The sequence below is a fragment of the Mustelus asterias genome, chromosome 15 (genome assembly GCF_964213995.1).
Source record: "Mustelus asterias chromosome 15, sMusAst1.hap1.1, whole genome shotgun sequence".
NCBI classification, from domain to species: domain Eukaryota; kingdom Metazoa; phylum Chordata; class Chondrichthyes; order Carcharhiniformes; family Triakidae; genus Mustelus; species Mustelus asterias.
Genome location: NC_135815.1, coordinates 94,049,773 through 94,069,552, shown reverse-complemented (window position 1 = coordinate 94,069,552; position 19,780 = coordinate 94,049,773). Strand labels below are relative to the sequence as shown.

The 19,780-nt window shown below is 47.7% G+C and overlaps 1 protein-coding gene across 2 annotated transcripts in view; it reads left to right on the top strand.

Moving 5' to 3' along the window:
- The window catches only part of hao1 (hydroxyacid oxidase (glycolate oxidase) 1), a 42,993-nt gene that overhangs the window by 7,246 nt on the left and 15,967 nt on the right, over positions 1-19,780 (top strand). For both annotated transcript variants that reach the window (XM_078230358.1, XM_078230360.1), the window contains exons 2-4: positions 5,297-5,448; positions 15,222-15,477; positions 18,981-19,153. In XM_078230358.1, the coding sequence (XP_078086484.1) occupies positions 5,297-5,448; positions 15,222-15,477; positions 18,981-19,153 (581 nt within the window). The remainder of the gene's footprint in view (positions 1-5,296; positions 5,449-15,221; positions 15,478-18,980; positions 19,154-19,780) is intronic.

Genomic DNA, 19,780 nt, shown 5'->3' with positions numbered 1-19,780 from the left:
TGGAGGTTGCATGTTCTGCTCCGGTTTCCTCCCACTGTCCAAAGATGTGCGGGTTAGGTTGATTGGCCGTGCTAAATTACCCCTTAGTGTCCCAGGATGCGTAGGTTGGAGGGATTAACAGGGTAGATGTGTGGGGTTGTGGGGATAGGGCCTGGGTAGGATTGTTGTCAGTGCAGACTCGATGGGCTCAATGGCCTCCTTCTGAACTGTAAGGATTCTATGATTTGCACATCGAGAAGGAGGAGAGGCAGCAGGAGGAGGAAGTGCCCTGTTCAATGAGGAGGATTTACAGGCGAGGAGGGAACAGAGTGGGACCTCTGAAACAAGTTTCAGGTGGAGAAGCCAAAGATGACTTAATTGCTTGGCCCTCTTGGCTGCCCTGCACATCAAGTGTTACACAATCCCCCATCTGTGGAAATATTCCTCGGTACTTCCTTCACCATTCCCTTGCTAAAGAACAATTAATTTGTTGAACTCATTATGCATGACAGCCTGACAATGTAGGCTTGTGGGCTGTTCTGAAACCACCTCAGTGACCCTGCCACATTTGAAAGGCATGATGTGGAGATGCCGGCGTTGGACTGGGGTGAACACAGTAAGAAGTCTCACAATACCAGGTTAAAATCCAACAGGTTTATTTGGTAGCAAATACCATAAGCTTTTGGAGCGCTGCTCCTTCGAAGGAGCAGCGCTCCGAAAGCTTATGGTATTTGCTACCAAATAAACCTGTTGGACTTTAACCTGGTGTTGTGAGACTTCTTACTACATTTGAAAGGGCCATTACTTACTGGCAAGATTAATAATTGCCCTGAACTCATTGTTCACCCAAGAATCAGCGCACATTGGTCAGTCCTCGGTGTTTTCACAGAATCATAGAATCCCCACAGTGCAGAAGGAGGCCATTCGACCCATCGAGTCTGCACCAACAACAATCCCGCCCAGGCCCTATCCCCATAACACAAAGGGGTAATTTAGCATGGCCAATCCATCTAACCAGCACATCTTTTGAACTGTGGGAGGAAACCGGAGCACCCGGAGAAAACCCACGCAGACACGGGGAGAAGGTACAAACTCCACACAGTGACCCAAATTGGGAATCAAACCCGGGTCCGTGGTGCTGTGAGGCAGCAGGGATAACCACTGTGCCACCATGCCACCCCAAATTTTTAATATTCCTGTTGTACCTATGAGATGCCTGGGTGGGATGTGCTTCCGGAGAGTCGGTGCCGACTCGATGGTCCGAATGGCCTCCTTCTGCACTGTAGGAGTTCTATGATCGAATCGAATGACAGAGCAAGCTTGGCGGGCCATGTGGTCTACTCCTGCTTCCTCTGCGGGCGTCACTGTCAAGGTCAGCATTTATTGCCCATCCCTAATTCCCCATTGAATTGAGTAGCTTCAGAGGGCAGTTGAGAGTCAACCATATTGCTGTGGCTCTGGAGTGACATGTAGGCCAGACCAGATAAGAATGGCAGATTTCCTTCCCTCAAGGACATTAGTGAATCAGATGGGCTCTAAGTTAAGAACTAACAACAGATTTATTATTACCATTACTGAGACCAGGTTTCGAAGCTAGATTTATTCATTGTATTTAAATTCAATGGGATTTGAACCTACGTCCCCAGAGCATTACCCATGGCTTCTGAATTGCTAGTCCAGTATCATTACCACTACACCACCATCTCCCCATAAAATCCATCCATCAGGCAGCAATGCTGTGATGCTGGGTATTCACAGAATCCCTATAGTGCAGAGGAGGCCATTCAGCCCTTCAAGTCCGCACCGACTCTCTGACAGACTGGTCGAAATACTCCAGCCGTTCATGCCGGCAGGATTCTCCGGTCCCGCTGGCAGCGCACCCCAGCCCGTGGGTTTCCCACTGGCATGAGGTGACATCAATCGGAATTCCCATTGAGAACGGCGGGACCGGAGAATCCCGCCGCTAGCAAACAACACCTCACCTCCCCGCCGTGAGGAATCACGAGGCCGGAGAATCTCGCCGAGGATCTTTCCCACGCCCTCTCCCTCCACCCTATCCCCATAACCACGCACACTTACCATGGCCAATCCATCCAACCTGCTGATAGTGCAGAGTGTGTGCCCTCTTTAATCCGTGGAATGGAAGAAAAAGATCGAAGCACGGCTAAAAATAAGTCCTCCTGCCTGAGAGGAGATGCTTCAAACTTCAGGTCAGTAAACAGGCTTGCAAAGTCTATCTGAGTTTTCACAATTGCTTTTCCAACCAGCAAAGGCCTAGTTTTACACAGCCAATGGACCCAACTCACAGAATCACAGAATACTACAGTGCAGAAGAGGCCCTTCGGCCCATCGAGTCTGCACTGATGCATGAAAGGTCCTGACCTGCCCACCTAATCCCACTTGCCAGCATTTGGCCCATAGCCTTGAATGTTATGACGTGCCAAGTTCTGGACCTACCTCGCACTAAGTTGATCTTTCTCTACATCTTATCTGTGACTGTAATACCACATTCTGCACTCTCTCCTTTCCTTCTCTATGTACGGTATGCATTTTCTGTATAGCGCGCAAGAAACAATACTTTTCACTGTGTACGAATACATGCAACAATAAATCAAATCAAAATCAAATCATCCAGGTACTTTTTAAAGGATGTGAGGCATCCCGCTTCCACCACCCTCCAAAGCAACGCATTCCAGACCGTCACCACCCTCTGGGTAGAAAGGTTTTTCCTCAAATCCCCCCTAAACCTCCCACCCCTCACTTTGAACTTGTGTCCTCTCGTAACTGATCCTTCAGCTCAGGGGAACAGCTGCTCCCTATCCACCCTGTCCATGCTCCTCATAATCTTGAACACCTCAATTAGGTCGCTCCTCAGTCTTCTCTGCGAGACAATACGCATCTTTTTAGCCTGTCTTGATGCTCTCTCCACTCACATTTTGTTTCTTAAAGACTTGATTAGTTATAAGTATTCGCATTCCAACCATTATTCATGTAAATTGAGTCTGTGTCTTTATAAGCTCTGTTTGTGAACAGAATTCCCACTCACCTGAAGAAGGGGCTTAGAGCTCCGAAAGCTTGTGTGGCTTTTGCTACCAAATAAACCTGTTGGACTTTAACCTGGTGTTGTTAAACTTCTTACAGAGAAAACAAGCCAAGCCTATCCAACCTCTCTTTATAACTTAAATGTTCCATCCCAGGCAGCATCCTGGTGAATCTCCTCTGCACTCCCTCCAGTGCAATCACATCCTTCCTATAATGTGGTGACCAGAACTGCGCACAGTACTCCAGCTGTGGCCTCACCAAAGTTCTATACAACTCCAACATGACTTCCCTGCTTTTGTAATCTATACCCCGTTTGCTAAAGGCGAGTGTGCCATAAGCCTTTTTCACCACCCTATTAACCTGCCTTTCCGCCTTCAGGGAACTATGGACAAACACGCCAAGGTCCCTTTGTTCTTCGGAACTTCCCAGTGTCAGACCTTTCATAGTATACTTCCCTGTCAAATTACTCCTTCCAAACTTCAACAGTTTATCTTTCAACCTCTCAAACTCCAAGCTTCTATTAATATTTGTAGTGACATGGACTACACTGGCCACACTAACATTTATTGCTCTTCCCTATGTGTCCTTAGGTGGTGGTGAGCCACCTCTATAAATATAACCGAATGGCTCGCTCAGCCATTTCAGAGGGCAGGTAAGAGTCAACCGTAATGGGCGTAAGTTGAGTGAAGTGGATACTCAGCGAGACCTTGGTGTGCCTCGGTTACTGAAAGTAAGCTCGCAGTTTCAGCAGGCGGTAAAGAAGGCAAATGGTACGTTGGCCTTCATAGCGAGAGGATTTGCATATGGGGTAGGGATGTTTTGCTGCAATTGTACAGGGCGTTGATGAGGCCACACCTGGAGTATTGTGTGCAGTTTTGCTGTCTTTCTCTGAGGAAGGATGTTCTTGCTATAGAGGGAGCCCAGCGAAGGTTTACCAGGCTGATTCCTGGGATGGCAGGTCTGTCATATGAGGAGAGACTAAGTCAGTTAGGATTATATTCACTGGAGTTTAGAAGAGTGAGAGGGGATCTCATAGAAACTTATAAAATTCTGACAGGGTTAGACAGGGTGGATTCAGAAAGAATGTTTCCTGATGGTGGGGGAATCCAGAACTAGGGGTCATATTTTGAGGGTAAGGGGTAAACATTTTAGAACTGAGGTGAGGAGAAATTTCTTCACCCAGAGGGTGGTGAATGTGTGGAATTGACTACCACAGAAAGTAGTTGAGACCAAAACGTTGTGTGGTTTCAAGAAGAAATTAGATGTAGCTCTTGGGGCTAAAGGGATCAAGGGATATGGGGGGAAAGGGGGGTCAGGATATTGAATTTGATGATCAGCCATGATCAAAATGAATGGCAGAGCAAGCGCGAAGGGCCGAATGGCCTACTCCGAATGGTATGTTGGCCTTCATAGCGAGAGAATTTGAGTATAGGGATAGGGATGTTTTGCTGCAGTTGTATAGGGTGTTGGTGAGGCCACACCTGGAGTATTATGTGCAGTTTTGGTGTCCTTATCTGAGGAAGGATGTCCTTGCTATAAAGGGAGTACAGCGAAGGTTTACCAGTCTGATTCCTGGGATGGCAGCTCTGTCATATGAGGAGACACTAAGTCGGTTAGGATTATATTCACTGGAGTTTAGAAAAGTGAGAGGGCATCTCACTTCTGCTTCTAGTTTCTGTGTTTCTATAATGCTGAGGATCTAGAGTCACATGTAGGCCAAACCAGCAGATTTCCTTCCCTATGGAACACTCATCGATCAGGAATCTGATATTTATGTGGCTATCTTTACTGATATGAGTCTCTTATGGCAGATTTATCTGATTAATTCTTCCTCAGTAGCTGTGGTGAGATTCAAATTCACATCCACTTATCTCGTTGCTGCCGAGGAGAGCCACAGATTACAGTCCTTCCAAAGAAATGCATTGGCAATGGGCCAAAGATGGAGACCACTAGTCTGAGCCTGTCTCTAGTCATGGAACTCTTTGCTGCAGAAGGCTGTGGAGGCCAGGTCATTGAGTGTCTTTACGGCAGAGATAGATAGGTTCTTGATCAATAAGGGGATCAGGGGTTATGGGGAAAAGGCAGGAGAATGGGGATGAGAAAAATATCAGCCATGATTGAATGGTGGAGCAGAATCGATGGGCCGAGTGGCCTAATTCTGCTCCTCTGTCTTATGGTCTTATGGTCTTATGGTCTTATCCTCTGACATGCCAAGTTAGTGCTTCCTGAGGGCAGGCCTGTAGCTGATCTCTAATTCTCCCGTTTGTCTTGTTAGATGGACACTGTGCCCACGGATGCTCAGGGACGTTTCCAGGATGGACTTGTCTACCACTGTCTTAGGGCAGAGGATTAACATGCCCATTTGCGTTTCTGCCACTGCCATGCAAAGGATGGCGCACCCAGAGGGCGAAGTGGCAACAGTGAAAGGTAATCGATATTTGTTGCTGGATCGGTTCCCTCCAAAGCCACAGACCGTGACTCACGTTAATTGCATCGCCATTTTCCCTCTCGCATTCTTGACTATCTGACTGAAATGCCTCGGATGTCAGGGCCTGGCCTGGCTGCCCTGGATTGTGTGTCAGTCCAGATCATCTGCACCGACCAACAGGGCACAAAAAGATCGGAAAATTTCTGGCACGGGATACGTCCGTCGCAAATCAAGTTTCATAGAAGAAATCGTAGAATCCCTACAGTGCAGGAGGAGGCCACTTGGCCCATCCAGCCTGCACCGGCAACAATCCCAACCAGACCCTATCCCCGTAACCCCATGTATTTACCCAGCTAGTCCCCCTGACACTAAGGGGCAATCTACCCTGGCTGATCCACCTAACCCGCACATCTTTGGACACAAAGGGACAATTCAGCATTGCCAATCCATCCTAACCTACACATCTTTGGACACTTGGGGTTAATTTATCATGGTCAATCCACCTAACCTACACATCTTTGGACACCAAGGGGCAATTTAGCATGGCCAATCCACCTAACGTACACATCTTTGGACACTAAGGGGCAATTTAGCATGGCCAATTCACCTAACCTGCACATCTTTGGACACTAAGGGGCAATTTAGCATGGCCAATCCACCTAACCTGCACATCTTTGGACACTAAGGGGCAATTTAGCACCGCCAATCCACCTAATCCACAAATCTTTGGACTCTGGGAGGAAACCGGAGCACCCGGAGGAAACCCATGCAGACACGGGGAGAATGTGCAAACTCCACACAGACAGTGACCCGAGGCCGGAATCGAACCCGGGTCCCTGGCGCTGTGAGGCAGCAGTGCTAACCGCTGTGCCGCCCACAGAGTTTCTGCCTACTTTTGCGTCAATTTATAAATCATCATGCTGGAAGCCAGTCCTGTCCACAAAACAGGCTGCGGGTTCCAGATGGAGTTCACCACAAGGTGAGCTTCCATCAACAGCGCTCAGTTAATAAGATAAGCGCGTACGAGTTAGGAGCAAGAATAAGCCACACGGTTCCTTGAGCCTCCTCCTCCATTCAGTAAAATAATGGGCTGATCTGACCTTGACCTCAACTCCACTTTCCTGCCTCTTCATCCTCAACTCTCCTCTGGTTTGGAGATCTATCTCAGCCTTGAATATATTGAGTGCCTTGGTCTCCACAAGCTCACTCTTCGGCAGAAAATTCCAAGGGTTTGTGTCTCCTGAAAAAGGAAACTTCCCTATATCTCCATGGGCCCTGGAGGATGCCGTTTGGTTTAAGCTAAAAACACAATGAGGCACCTTTTGCTTCCACACAATAGTAAAAGTGAAATAAAGTTAAAGTTTATTTATTGGTCACAAGTAAGGCTTGCATTAACACTGCAATGAAGTTACTGTGAAATTCCCCTCGTCACCACACTCAGGCGCCTGTTTGGGTCAATGCACCTAACCAACACGTCTTTCAGACTGTGGGAGGAAACCCGAGCACCCGGAAGAAACCCACGCAGACATGGGGAGAATGTGCAGACTCCACACAGACTGTGACCCAAGCCGGGAATCAAACCCAGGTCCCTGGCACTGTGAGGCAGCAGTGCTAACCACTGTGCCACCATGCTGCCCATTAGATTTTATTTTAATTCATGAGGAAACTGATTAGTGCATACCAATGATACTGGTAAATGTTTCTGTCTAATTTTTAAAAAAAAGTAATTTCCACTTCTTAAAATAAGATTAAACAAAGCTGCTGAACTAGATAAAGTGAAATTTGCCATAGTCAGATCTCCCTCTCAAAGGATTTGATTTTGATTTGATTTATTATTGTCACATGTATTAGCATACAGTGAAAAGTATTGTTTCTTGCACGCTAGACAGACAAGGCATCCCGTTCATAGAGAAGGAAAGGAGGGAGTGCAGAATGTAGTGTTACAGTCATAGCTAGGGTGTAGAGAAAGATCAACTTAGCACAAGGTAGGTCCATTCAAAAGTCTGACAGCAGCAGGGAAGAAGCTGTTCCTGAGTCGGTATGTATCTCAGACTTTTTTATTTTTTTCCCGATGGAAGAAGGTGGAAGAGAGAATGTCTGCGGTGCGAGGGACCCTTGATTATGCTGGCTGCTTTTCCGAGGCAGCGGGAAGTGTAGACAGAGTCAATGGATGGGAACTTGTTTTGCGTGATGGATTGGGCTACATTCGCGATCTTTTGCAGTTCCTTGCGGTCTTGGGCAGAGCAGGAGCCATACCAAGCTGTGATACAACCAGAAAGAATGCTTTCTATGGTGCATCTGTAAAGGTTGGTGAGAGTCGTAGTTGACATGCCAAATTTCCTTAGTCTTCTGAGAAAGTAGAGGCATTGGTGGGCTTTCTTAACTATAGTGTCGGCATGGGGGGACCAGGACAGGTTGTTGGTGATCTCAGCACCTAATAATTTGAAGCTCTCGACCATTTCTATTTCGTCCCCATTGATGTAGACAGGGGCATGCCCTCCACTACGCTTCTTGAAGTCGATGACAATCTCCTTCGTTTTGTTGACATTGAGGGAGAGATTATTGTTGCCGCACCAGTTCACCAGATTCTCTATCTCATTCTTGTACTCCGTCTCATCATCAGCAAACTTGAAAATCGAGTTGGAGGGGAATTTGGCCGCGCAGTCATAGGTGTATAAGGACAGAGGGCTGAGAACACTCGATGGGCCGAATGGCCTCATCCGCACTGTAGGGATTCTATGATTCTAATGCCTCTGCTTGTCAGCTTGTATCTGGTATGTTCCTTGTCTGGGGATCATGAACTGGATTCAATTTGATTTGCTTTCTGGGGCAAGCAAAGAGATGGATTGGGTGCTTGCGCTATCCACTCTGCACATTATTTTTGTAACTCTGAGAAAGGAATGAATTCTTTAAAAATTCCCTTCCCTTGTGGGGCACCGGTGTTGAGGATGATCATGGAGGAGGTGTTTTTGCCTATCCTTACTGCTAATTTTAACCTAACTGGTGGTGATTTTAACCTGAGGATCACGACACCTCCAGTGAGGGGAGGGGTTAAGAAGGTACAGGAATCTCTGCATCCCCAACTTGCTGTCCAGCCAACCGAGCTAAACCACTTTACCTTACTGGGCTGGCCGTCCCGATTAAGAATGCATATGTCTTGGGGTAACCCAATTTGCAACCAGAGAATTCAAAACCACACCAGGTTTAAAAATCCTTGGAGAGACGTAGGATGAGAGGAGACCTAATAGAGGTATATAAGATGTTGAGAGGCATAGATCGGGTGGACTCTCAGAGGCTTTTTCCCAGGGTGGAAATGGCTGCTACGAGAGCACACAGGTTTAAGGTGCTGGGGGGTAGGTACAGGGGAAATGTTAGGGGGAAGTTTTTCACACAGAGGGTGGTGGGCGAGTGGAATCGGCTGCCATCAGTGGTGGTGGAGGCAAACTCAATCGGGTCTTTTAAGAAACTCCTGGATGAGTACATGGGACTTAATAGGATGGAGGGTTATAGGTAGGTCTAGAAGGTAGGAATATGTTCGGCACAACTTGTGGGGCCGAAGGGCCTGTTTTGTGCTGTAGTTTTTCTATGTTTCTATGTTTCTATGTTCTAAAAACATCGTGGAACACTTTGGCTCTGTGGCTTAGATCAAACATAAGATTAAGCGTGAGATCAGGTCTGCGGTGGCATGATGGCACAGTGGTTAGCACTGGTGCCTCACAGCACCGGGACCTGGGTTCGATTTCAGCTTTGGGTGACTGTCTGTATGATATTTGCACGTTCTCCCCTTGTCTGCGTGGGTTTCCTCCGGATGCTCCGGTTTCCTCCCACAGTCCAAGGATGTGTAGGTTAGGTGGGTTGGCCATCCTAAATTGCCCCTTGAGGTTCCAAGATCAGTAGGTTAGATGAATTAGTCTTGGGAAACGTGTACGGTTATGGGGTCTGGGTAAGATACTCCGTTAGTGAGTCGGTGCAGACTCGATGGGTCGAATGGCCTTGTCTGCACTGTAGGGATTCTATGATTCTAATGCCTCTGCTTGTCAGCTTGTATCTGGTGTGCTCCTTGTCTGGGGATCATGAACTGGATTCAATTTGATTTGCTTTTTGGAGCAAACAAAGAGATGGATTGGGGGCAATCACCGTCCACTCTGCGCATTATTTTTGTAACTCTGAGAAAGGAATGAATTCTTTAAAAATTCATAATGCAACAAAATATATAAAAGATCACGTTCTAAAATGTTGCACTGATAAATGGCAGATGTTTTAATGGGCCGTAACCTCCGAGGTCCAAAGCGTCAGATTGTGGGGGGCTACCCTTGAGGTGCGCTGGGGAATTCCCTTCGGATGTTCCCAGGTAAGATTTGCTTGGCTAAGACCCGGAAGTGCGATATTCCCCTGGGCAATTGCCCTGCACTGGGAACCTTCCGGAAATGCAATTTAAATTGCCAACTTATAAAGTTACACAGAATTAAAATCACTTCTAACTTCGTAGTAACTATGGCACGGCGTGGGCGGCACAGTGGTTAGCACTGCTGCCTCACAGCGCCAGGGACCCGGGTTCGATTCCCGGCTTGGGTCACTGATTGTGTGGAGTTTGCACGTTCTCCCCGGGTCTGCATGGGTTTCCTCCGGTTTCTCCCACAGTCTGAAAGACGTGCTGGTTAGGTGGATGGGCCATGCTAAATTCTCCCTCAGTGTACCCGAACTGGCACCGGAGTCCTACGACTAGGGGGTTTTCCCATTGACTTCATTGCAGTGTTAATGTAAGCCTACTCGTGACACTAATAAATAATTAAACACAGCCCCCAACCATCACTCCAATGGGGCTCCCCCACCCTCCCTGATCCCAGGGGGTCTCCCTCCAGGCCAGGCCTGATGATACACCTCTCCAGTACGACCCCAACCCCCACAGCAACTCTACACTCCCCATCAGGCCTGACTCTCACTCCCATAACAACCATTCCCCCCCTGCTTCCCCACAGCAACCACCACACACCCCCTCCAACCCGCCCCCTCACCCCCGCGCTCCCCCAAATGCCCAAACTGCCCTTCTTCCCTCTAACTTGATCTGGGTCCGTCCGCCCCCCCCCGAAGCAGAGGCTGAATCTCAGCCCCTGAGGCTTTATCTCCTACACTACCCCTCTGAGGTCCAACCCAACTCGATATGCCCCCCTCGAGTCTGACTTGACCTCTCCTAGTGAGGCTTGAGGCCTAAACAGAGCCAGACTTATCTGCCACTTCTCCCCAGCCCGACCACCAAGGCATGATCACCCACCCCACACCCCCTCCCCACCGCAAGGCCCCACCCGATCACTCCCTGGCTCTGAGGCCTCACATCCCATACCCTGCCCCAAGGCCCGATCCCCTCCCCCTTGAGGCCTGACCGCTCTCACCCAAGGCCTGACCCACCACCACCCAGGAGGCCTGACCACCCACCCCTCCCATAAGTTCATACGTTCATAAGATTTAGGAGCAGAATTAGGCCATTCGGCCCATCGAGTCTGCTCCACCATTCGATCATGGCTGATATGCTCCTCATCCCCATTTTCCTGCCTTCTCCCCATAACCCTTCAGCACATGGCCCCATTTGATAGGGTAAAGCGTCTAACCTTTAGAATGGTTAAGCTTGCATACAAACTAAACAGACATATTTTGTGATAAATCCTTCACAGAGGTGCATTAGAATCATAGAGTCCCTACAGTGTAGAAGGAGGCCATTCAGCCCATCAAGTCTGTACTGACCACAATCCCACCCAGCCCTATCACCGCAACCCCATGTATGTGGGGTGACGGGAATAGGGCCTGGGTGGGATCGCGGTCGGTGCAGACTTGATGGTTCGAATGGCCTCCTTCTGCACTGTAGGGATTCTATGATTCTAATGCACCTTCGAATTGGAATTCAGAAGAATGAGGGGAGATCTTCTAGAAACGTATAAGATTATGAAAGGAATAGATAAGATAGAAGCCGGGAAGGTTGTTTCCACTGGCGGGTGAAACTAGAACTAGGGGGCATGGCCTCAAAATAAGGGGGAGCAGATTTCGGACTGAGTTGAGGAGGAACTTCATCACCCAAAGGGTTGTGAATCTGTAGAATTCCCTGCCCAGTGAAGCAGTTGAGGCTATTTTGTTGAATGTTTTTAAGGCAAGGATAGATACATTTTTGAACAGTAAAGGAATTAATGGTTATGGTGAGCAGGCGGGTAAGTGGAGCCGAGTCCACGAAAAGATCAGCCATGATTTTGTTGAAAGGCAGAGCAAGCTCGAGGTGCCAGATGGCCTACTCTTGCTCCTAGTTCTTATGTTCTTATATTCTTATTAAATTCAGAGCAAAAGGAAAAGATCCAAGGCACCTAGGCTGCAGGATGATGTTCAATATGTGAGTCAAAGGTCAGCGGAACTTCTTTGAACAAGAGTTCACAGGATGAATACACAAGCACAATCAATAAACTAAACAACCCTGACCCCCAAACCCGTTCAAAACTATTCAAAAGTTAAATGAAGAGGAACAGTGGCCCCTGAAAGACCTGCAGGAGAAAGAAGAATGATTTACCAAACATAAACAAACACAAACTTTCCGGGCCTGGGGAATTTCCCACCCAAAGACAACAGATCTTTCGCTGAGCTGTCAGATTTTCAGCTACAGCGGGATAGTCGAGCCTCACGAGCTTTGTATCATAAGATGGTAAAAGGTATGGATAAAGTAGACGTGGAGTGGATGTTTCCTCTTGCGGGACATTCTAGGACGAGAGGTCATAGTCTTAGGATAAGGGGCAGCAAATTTAAAAGAGTTGAGGAGAAACTACTTCTCCCAAAGGGTTGTGAATCTGTGGAATTCGCTACCCCAAAGTGCGGTGGATGCTGGGACAGTGAGTAAGTTGAAGGAGGAGTTAGACAGATTTTTAATTGGGAATGGGTTGAAGGGTTATGGGGAGAAGGCAGGAAAATGGGGATGAGGAGCATATCAACCACGATCGAATGACGGAGTGGATACGATGGGCCGAATTCAATTCCAGCCCCGGATCATTGTCTGCGTGGAATTTGAACATTCTCCCCGTGTCTGCATGGGTTTCCTCCAGGTGCTCCGGTTTCCTCCCACGGTCCAAAGATGTATGGGTTAGATGGATTGGCTATGCTAAATGTTTGGGGGGTTACAGGGATAGGGCGGGGAAGAGGGCCTGGGTATAACAACAAAGAACAAAGAACAGTACAGCACAGGAAAACAGGCCCTTCGGCCCTCTAAGCCTGTGCCGCTCCTTGGTCCAACTCGACCAATCGTTTGTATCCCTCCATTCCCAGGCTGCTCATGTGACTATCCAGGTAAGTCTTAAACGATGTCAGCGTGCCTGCCTCCACCACCCTACTTGGCAGCGCATTCCAGGCCCCCACCACCCTCTGTTAAAAAACATCCCTCTAATATCTGAGTTATACTTCGCCCCTCCCACCTTAAGCCCGTGACCCCTCGTGATCGTCACTTCTGATCTGGGAAAAAGCTTCCCACCGATCACCCTATCTATCCCCTTCATCATCTTGTACACCTCTATTAGATCTCCCCTCATTCTCCGTCTTTCTAGGGAGAACAACCCCAGTTTACCCAATCTCTCCTCATAGCTAAGACCCTCCATACCAGGCAACATCCTGGTAAACCTTCTCTGCACTCTCTCTAACGCCTCCACGTCCTTCTGGTAGTGCGGCGACCAGAACTGGACGCAGTACTCCAAATGTGGCCTATACAGCTGCATCATCAGACTCCAGCTTTTATACTCTATACCCTGTCTTATAAAGGCAAGCATACCATATGCCTTCTTCACCACCTTCTCCACCTGTGTTGCCACCTTCAAGGATTTGTGGACTTGCACACCTAGGTCCCTCTGTGTTTCTATACTCTTGATGGCTCTGCCATTTATTGTATAACTCCTCCCTAAATTATTTCTTCCAAAATGCATCACTTCGCATTTATCTGGATTAAATTCCATCTGTCATCTCTCCGCCCAATTTTCCGGCCTATCAATATCCTGCTGGTATTGCCCGACAATGCTCATTGCTATCCGCAAGTCCAGCCATCTTCGTGTCATCCGCAAACTTGCTGATAACACCAGTTACACCTTCTTCCAAATCATTTATATATATCACAAATAGCAGAGGTCCCAGTACAGAGCCCTGCGGAACACCACTGGTCACAGACCTCCAGCCGGAAAAAGACCCTTCGACCGCTACCCTCTGTCTCCTATGTCCAAGCCAGTTCTCCACCCATCTAGCCACTTCTCCTTGTATCCCATGAGCCTTAACCTTCTTAACCAACCTGCCATGAGGTCTTTGTCAAATGCCTTACTGAAATCCATATAGACGACATCCACGGCCCTTCCTTCGTCAACCATTTTTGTCACTTCCTCAAAAATCTCCACCAAATTTGTAAGGCACGACCTCCCTCTTACAAAATCATGCTGTCTGTCACTAATGAGATTGTTCCGTTCTAAATGCGCATACATCCTGTCTCTAAGAATCCTCTCCAACAACTTCCCTACCACGGACGTCAAGCTCACCGGCCTATAATTACCCGGGTTATCCCTGCTACCCTTCTTAAACAACGGGACCACATTCGCTATTCTCCCAGTGGTAAGATACTACTGGGTGGAATTTTTGCTTCCCGTCCGAGGTCAATGGGCCAAGCAAAGTCCCGTTGACCTCGGGTGGGATTTTCTGGCATTGGGGTGAGCGTGGCTGGAAAATCCCGCCCACTGTCAGAGAGGTGGTGCAGATCCGATGGGCCGCAGGGCCTCTTCTGTAGGGATTCTATGCAGCAGACAACACATTAAAAATCTCTCACTTGTACCGTGTACACCTGTCGTTTGCTTATTTTTTAAAAGAGTGACGGTTGTGAGCTTTGCCATGTGGTACTGGTTTTAATTTGCATAATTTAATTTGCCTAATTGCCCAGCTACCACGCTTGAAGACGAGTGGTAACACTGTGAGGCTAACCCTGCCAGCCCACTTCACACAGATGCAAATAAAGTTTACTTCAAAGAACTGAAATTAAATGTAGCTCCAATTAATTCACTGTGAAACTGTCCTCCAAGCAAAGGTTCCCATCACAACCTTGCTAATGACCAAGCAGTTTGCATTCAGAATTGTAAATGTAGAAGTTGTACTGACTGTGAGGCTTGCGTGAAACCAGGAGGTGGCACTGTTACCCTCCAAACAACTATGTCTGTCCAATCACCGCACCTTGTAGCACAGAAAGAGGCTACTTATTTATTAGTGTCACAAGTCGGCTTACATTAACACTGCAATGAAGTTACTGTGAAAATCCCCTAGTCGCCACACTCCGGCGCTTGTTCGGGCACACTGAGGGAGAATTTAGCACCTAACCAGCACGTCTTTCGGATAAATTCAACTTATTTAGCAACATGTTAATCCACAAACCCCCCCTCCGTCCCTCCCCCAGTCACTTGTAGCTCAAATAGTTACAAATTGGTTGGGATTTGGTAGTTCTTCCCGCTGTGGGATGGGTAAATCTCTTTGGCTTGTGCGCCAAATTATCCGTCCAGCCCATGATGGTTTCCGTCTCTGACAGAACCGGAATATGCGGCCAAAATGAGTGAGCTCTCTTCCGAGAGTAGAATACGCCAAAACTCCACACCTTGCGAGCAAGACCTCACCGGAGAGTGGCGATGTGGATGTGTTTCGGGTGTGTGGTTTCTTATCTGAATTGTTGCGCGTCAAATATTCACTCAACGGTTCCACTTTTCCAATCCGTAACTAACGCCGGCTTGTCCAGCTTGCAGATCTCAAGGCACAGGAATGATGCTCAGTACCTGGGCTACCTCCAGCATCGAGCAGGTAGCCCAGGCTGCGCCCGGGGCGCTTCGCTGGCTGCAGCTGTACATCTACAAGGACCGGGAGCTCACCAAATCCCTGGTCAGGAGAGCGGAGGAGGTCGGCTACCGAGGCATCTTCCTGACCGTGGACACTCCATACCTGGGCAAACGCCTAGCAGACGTGCGGAACAAGTTCAAGCTTCCCCCTCATCTCAGGTAACACAATGGGGAAGTGTGGCGTAGTGGTATGGGTGCTGGGCTTGTAACCCAGAGACAGAGGCTAATGCTCTGGGGACCCGGGTTCGAATGCAAGGACTGATTAGGGACAGTCAGCATGGCTTCGTGAGTGGAAAATCATGTCTCACAAATTTGATTGAGTTTTTTGAAGGGGTAACCAAGAAGGTAGATGAGGGCAGTGCAGTTGATGTTGTCTTCATGGACTTTAGCAAGGCCTTTGACAAGGTACCGCATGGTAGGTTGTTGCATAAAGTTAAATCTCATGGGATCCAGGGTGAGGTGTCTAAATGGATATAAAATTGGCTTCTTGACAGAATGTGGAGATGCCGGCGTTGGACTGGGGTAAACACAGTAAGAGTTTTAACAACACCAGGTTAAAGTCCAACAGGTTTATTTGGTAGCAAATGGCATTTGCTACCAAATAAACCTGTTGTTCTTGACAGAAGCCAGAGGGTGGTTGCAGAGGGTTGTTTTTCAAACTGGAGGCCTGTGACCAGCGGTGTGCCTCAGGGATCAGTGCTGGGCCCACTGTTATTTGTCATTTATATTAATGATTTGGATGAGAATATAGGGGGCATGGTTAGTAAGTTTGCAGATGACACCAAGATTGGTGGCATAGTGGACAGTGAGGAAGGTTATCTCCAATTGCAGCGGGATCTTGATCAATTGGGCCAGTGGGCTGACGAATGGCAGATGGAGTTTAATTTAGACAAATGTGAGGTAATGCATTTTGGTAGATTGAACCAGGGCAGGACTTACTCAGTTAATGGTAGGGCATTGGGGAGAGTTACAGAACAAAGAGATCTAGGGGTACATGTTCATAGCTCCTTGAAAGTGGAGTCACGGGTGGACAGAGTGGCGAAGAAGACATTGGTTTCATCGGTCAGAACATTGAATACAGGAGTTGGGATGTCTTGTTGAAGTTGTACAAGACATTGGTAAGGCCATACTTGGAATACTGTGTGCAATTCTGGTCACCCTATTATAGAAAGGATATTATTAAACGAGAAAGAGTGCAGAAAAAATTTACTAGGATGCTACCGGGACTTGATGGATTGAGTTATAAGGAGAGGCTGAACAGACTGGGACTTTTTTCTCTGGAGCGTAGGAGGCTGAGGGGTGACCTTATTGAGGTCTATAAAATAATGAGGGGCATAGACAAGGTAGATAGTCAATATCTTTTCCCAAAGGTAGGGGAGTCTAAATCTAAAGGGCATAGGTTTAAGGTGAGAGGGGAGAGATACTAAAGTGTCCAGAGGGGTAATTATTTCATACAGAGGGTGGTGAGTGTCTGGAACAAGCTACCAGAGGTAGTAGTAGAGGCGGGTACAATTTTATCTTTTAAGAAGCATTTAGATAGTTACATGGGTACGATGGGTATAGAGGGATATGGGCCAAATGCGGGCAATTGGGATTAATTTAGGGGTTTTAAAAAAAAAGAAGCGGCATGGACAAGTTGGGCTGAAGGGCCTGTTTCCATGCTGTAAACCTCTATGAATCCCACCGCGGCAGATGGTGAAATTTGAATCCAATAAAAAATATCTGGAATTAAGAATCTGCTGATGACCCTGTAACCAATATAGAATCATACAATCCCTATAGTGCAGAAGGAGGCCATTCGGCCCATCTTGTCTGCATCAACCACAATCCCACCCAGGTCCTATCCCCGTAACCCCATGCATTTACCCTTATAATCTCCTGACGCTAAGCGGCAATTTAGCATAGCCGGTCCACCTAACCTGCCTACCTTTGGACACTAAGGGGCAATTTAGCATGGCCAATCCACCTAACCCGCACATCTTTGGACTGTGGGAGGAAACCGGAGCACCCGGAGGAAACCCATGCAAACTCCACACAGTCACCCCGAGGCTGAAATTGAACCTGTGCCCCTGGCGCTGTGAGGCAGCAGTGCCAACCACTGTGCCACCGTGCCGCCTATTGTTGATTGCCGTAAAAAGCATCTGGTTCACTAATGTCCTTTCGGGAAGGAAATCTGCCATCCTTACCTGGTCTGAACTACATGTGACTCCAGAGCCACAGCAATGTGGTTGACTCTCAACTGCCCTCAGGCATGGGCAATAAATGCTGGCCCAGCCAGCGCCGCCCACATCCCATGAATGAATAAGTAAAAGAAAATTTAAAAATATGTGTTTGAAGATGAAAACTGATGCATAGGAGTGTCCTCGATGAATCAGCAGGAGTAAATAACTCAGGTTATCCCTGGAGAATTATAAATGACTGTGTTGGCCAACCTTTCTCTTGCTTTTTGTGAAACTTGGTGAGGCCAGTAATTTGAGATGGAATCCTGAGGTCACTAATTATTGAGGCAAAGCTGCTTGGATTGCTATTCTGTGTTGCTGATTTTGTTCTTATAATGCCCAAGCGACCGGTGTTCGAACCCCACCACGGCAGGTGATAAAATTTGAATTCAACAAATATTGGAATCACAAACCTAATGATGAATCCTTCTGAGATTCTGGGACATGACCTCCTTCGCGTCGTGTCCAAATATGTTACTGCCATCGAAGCATTTGACATTTCTGTTGGCAAGGCATTAATGCTTTTGGGGTCAGTGCTTACATCTCAGCTCGGGAAGTGGAGCAGCCACTGGCAATAAGGTTATCTTGCCTCTCCGTGGATGCTGCATGTGGGGACAGAGCATTGTGTGTGCAGTTTGTAGTGTATTGAAAATTGTATTGTGCATTTTATCCACTTGAGGGTAACATACACATGTACCAGCAGAGGGAGTCTGCTAGGAAGAGAGAAATAACAAAGAAGGATCCACATTTAACAGCTTGGGCAGTTCCAATTCTAAATGCCTCTGGTTGAATATCTAACCGGTACTTTCCCAAGGAGTTCACGCAGCCCAGCCTGCATGGCCTCCCTACAATGGTCTTTATCTTAGAAACATAGGAACATAGGAGATAAGAGCAGGAGGAGGTCATTTGGCCCTTCGAGCCTGCTCCGCCATTCATTACGATAATGGCTGATCATCCAACTCAGTAGCCTAATCCTGCTTTCTCCCCATAACATTCGATCCCATTCGCCCCAAGTGCTGTATCCAGTCACCTCTTGAATACATTTCAATGTTTTGGCATCAACTACTTCCTGTGGTAATGAATTCCACAGGCTCACCACTCTTTGGACGAAGAAATGTCTCCTCATCTCCGTCCTAAATGGTCTACGCCGAATCCTCAGACTGTGACCCCTGGTTCTGGACTCCCCCACCATCGGGAATATCTTCTTCAGAGCCATTTCAATAGAGGGAGTTCCCACTGGGTAACCCAGGGCGCTATTAATGACAAAAAAAGATGCCAACTGACGTGAGGTTTCATAAGTGAAGTGCCAAAGGGAAACAAAATAAGAAAAATCATTCAGAAATTCCGAAAGATCCATTTGGCATTTATAATGTCCTATTCTCGATTTGTATGATTATCAGTGGATGAAGCCATGCTACCTGATGTGGACTGTTTGTTTTTCAGGATGGCAAACTTTGAGACACTCGATCTGGCCTTTTCCAAAAGTGACTACGGGGAAGATAGTGGATTGGCAGTCTACACAGCGGATGCCATCGACTCCTCTATAAAATGGGAGGACATTGACTGGCTGAGACAGCTGACAAAGCTGCCCATTGTCCTCAAAGGCATTCTGCGAGGTAACTCGCTTGTCCAAAGTGTTACAGACAGGAAGGGGTTAATTCAAACTAATTTCTCCTCTCACCATCCAATGTAAACGGAAAGGTATTTTGGCCTGTTTCCCTCCTCACATGCGATGGCGTATTTTCCCAACCTCTCAGTTTTGGTGCAATCCAATTTTCTACTAATGACCCCACAGCAAACTTCAAGGTAGGATAAACTCAAAGGGTTAGTTTATTTGCACACGCTCACAACACGGGAGGAGGGTCCCAACTTTGCCTCCACACTGGGCTGAACGGTGGCACCGTGGTTAGCACTGTTGCCTCACAGCGGCAGGGACCCGGGTTTCATTCCAGCCTTGGGTGACTGTGTCTGTGTGGAGTTTGCACGTTCTCCCCATGACTCTGTGGGTTTCCTCCGGGTGCTCCGGTTTCCTCCCGCACGCCAAAGCTGTGGAGGTTGGGTGGATTGGCCATGCTGAACTGCCCCTTAGTGGCCCAAGGTGTGTAGGTTGGATGGATTAGCCATGGGAAATCTGTGGAGTTACAGGGATAGGGCAAGGGTGAGAGTTTCTGGGTAAGATACTCTGTCAGAGAAAGTCAGTGCAGACTTGATGGGCCAAAAGGCCTCTTCTGCACTGTAGGGAT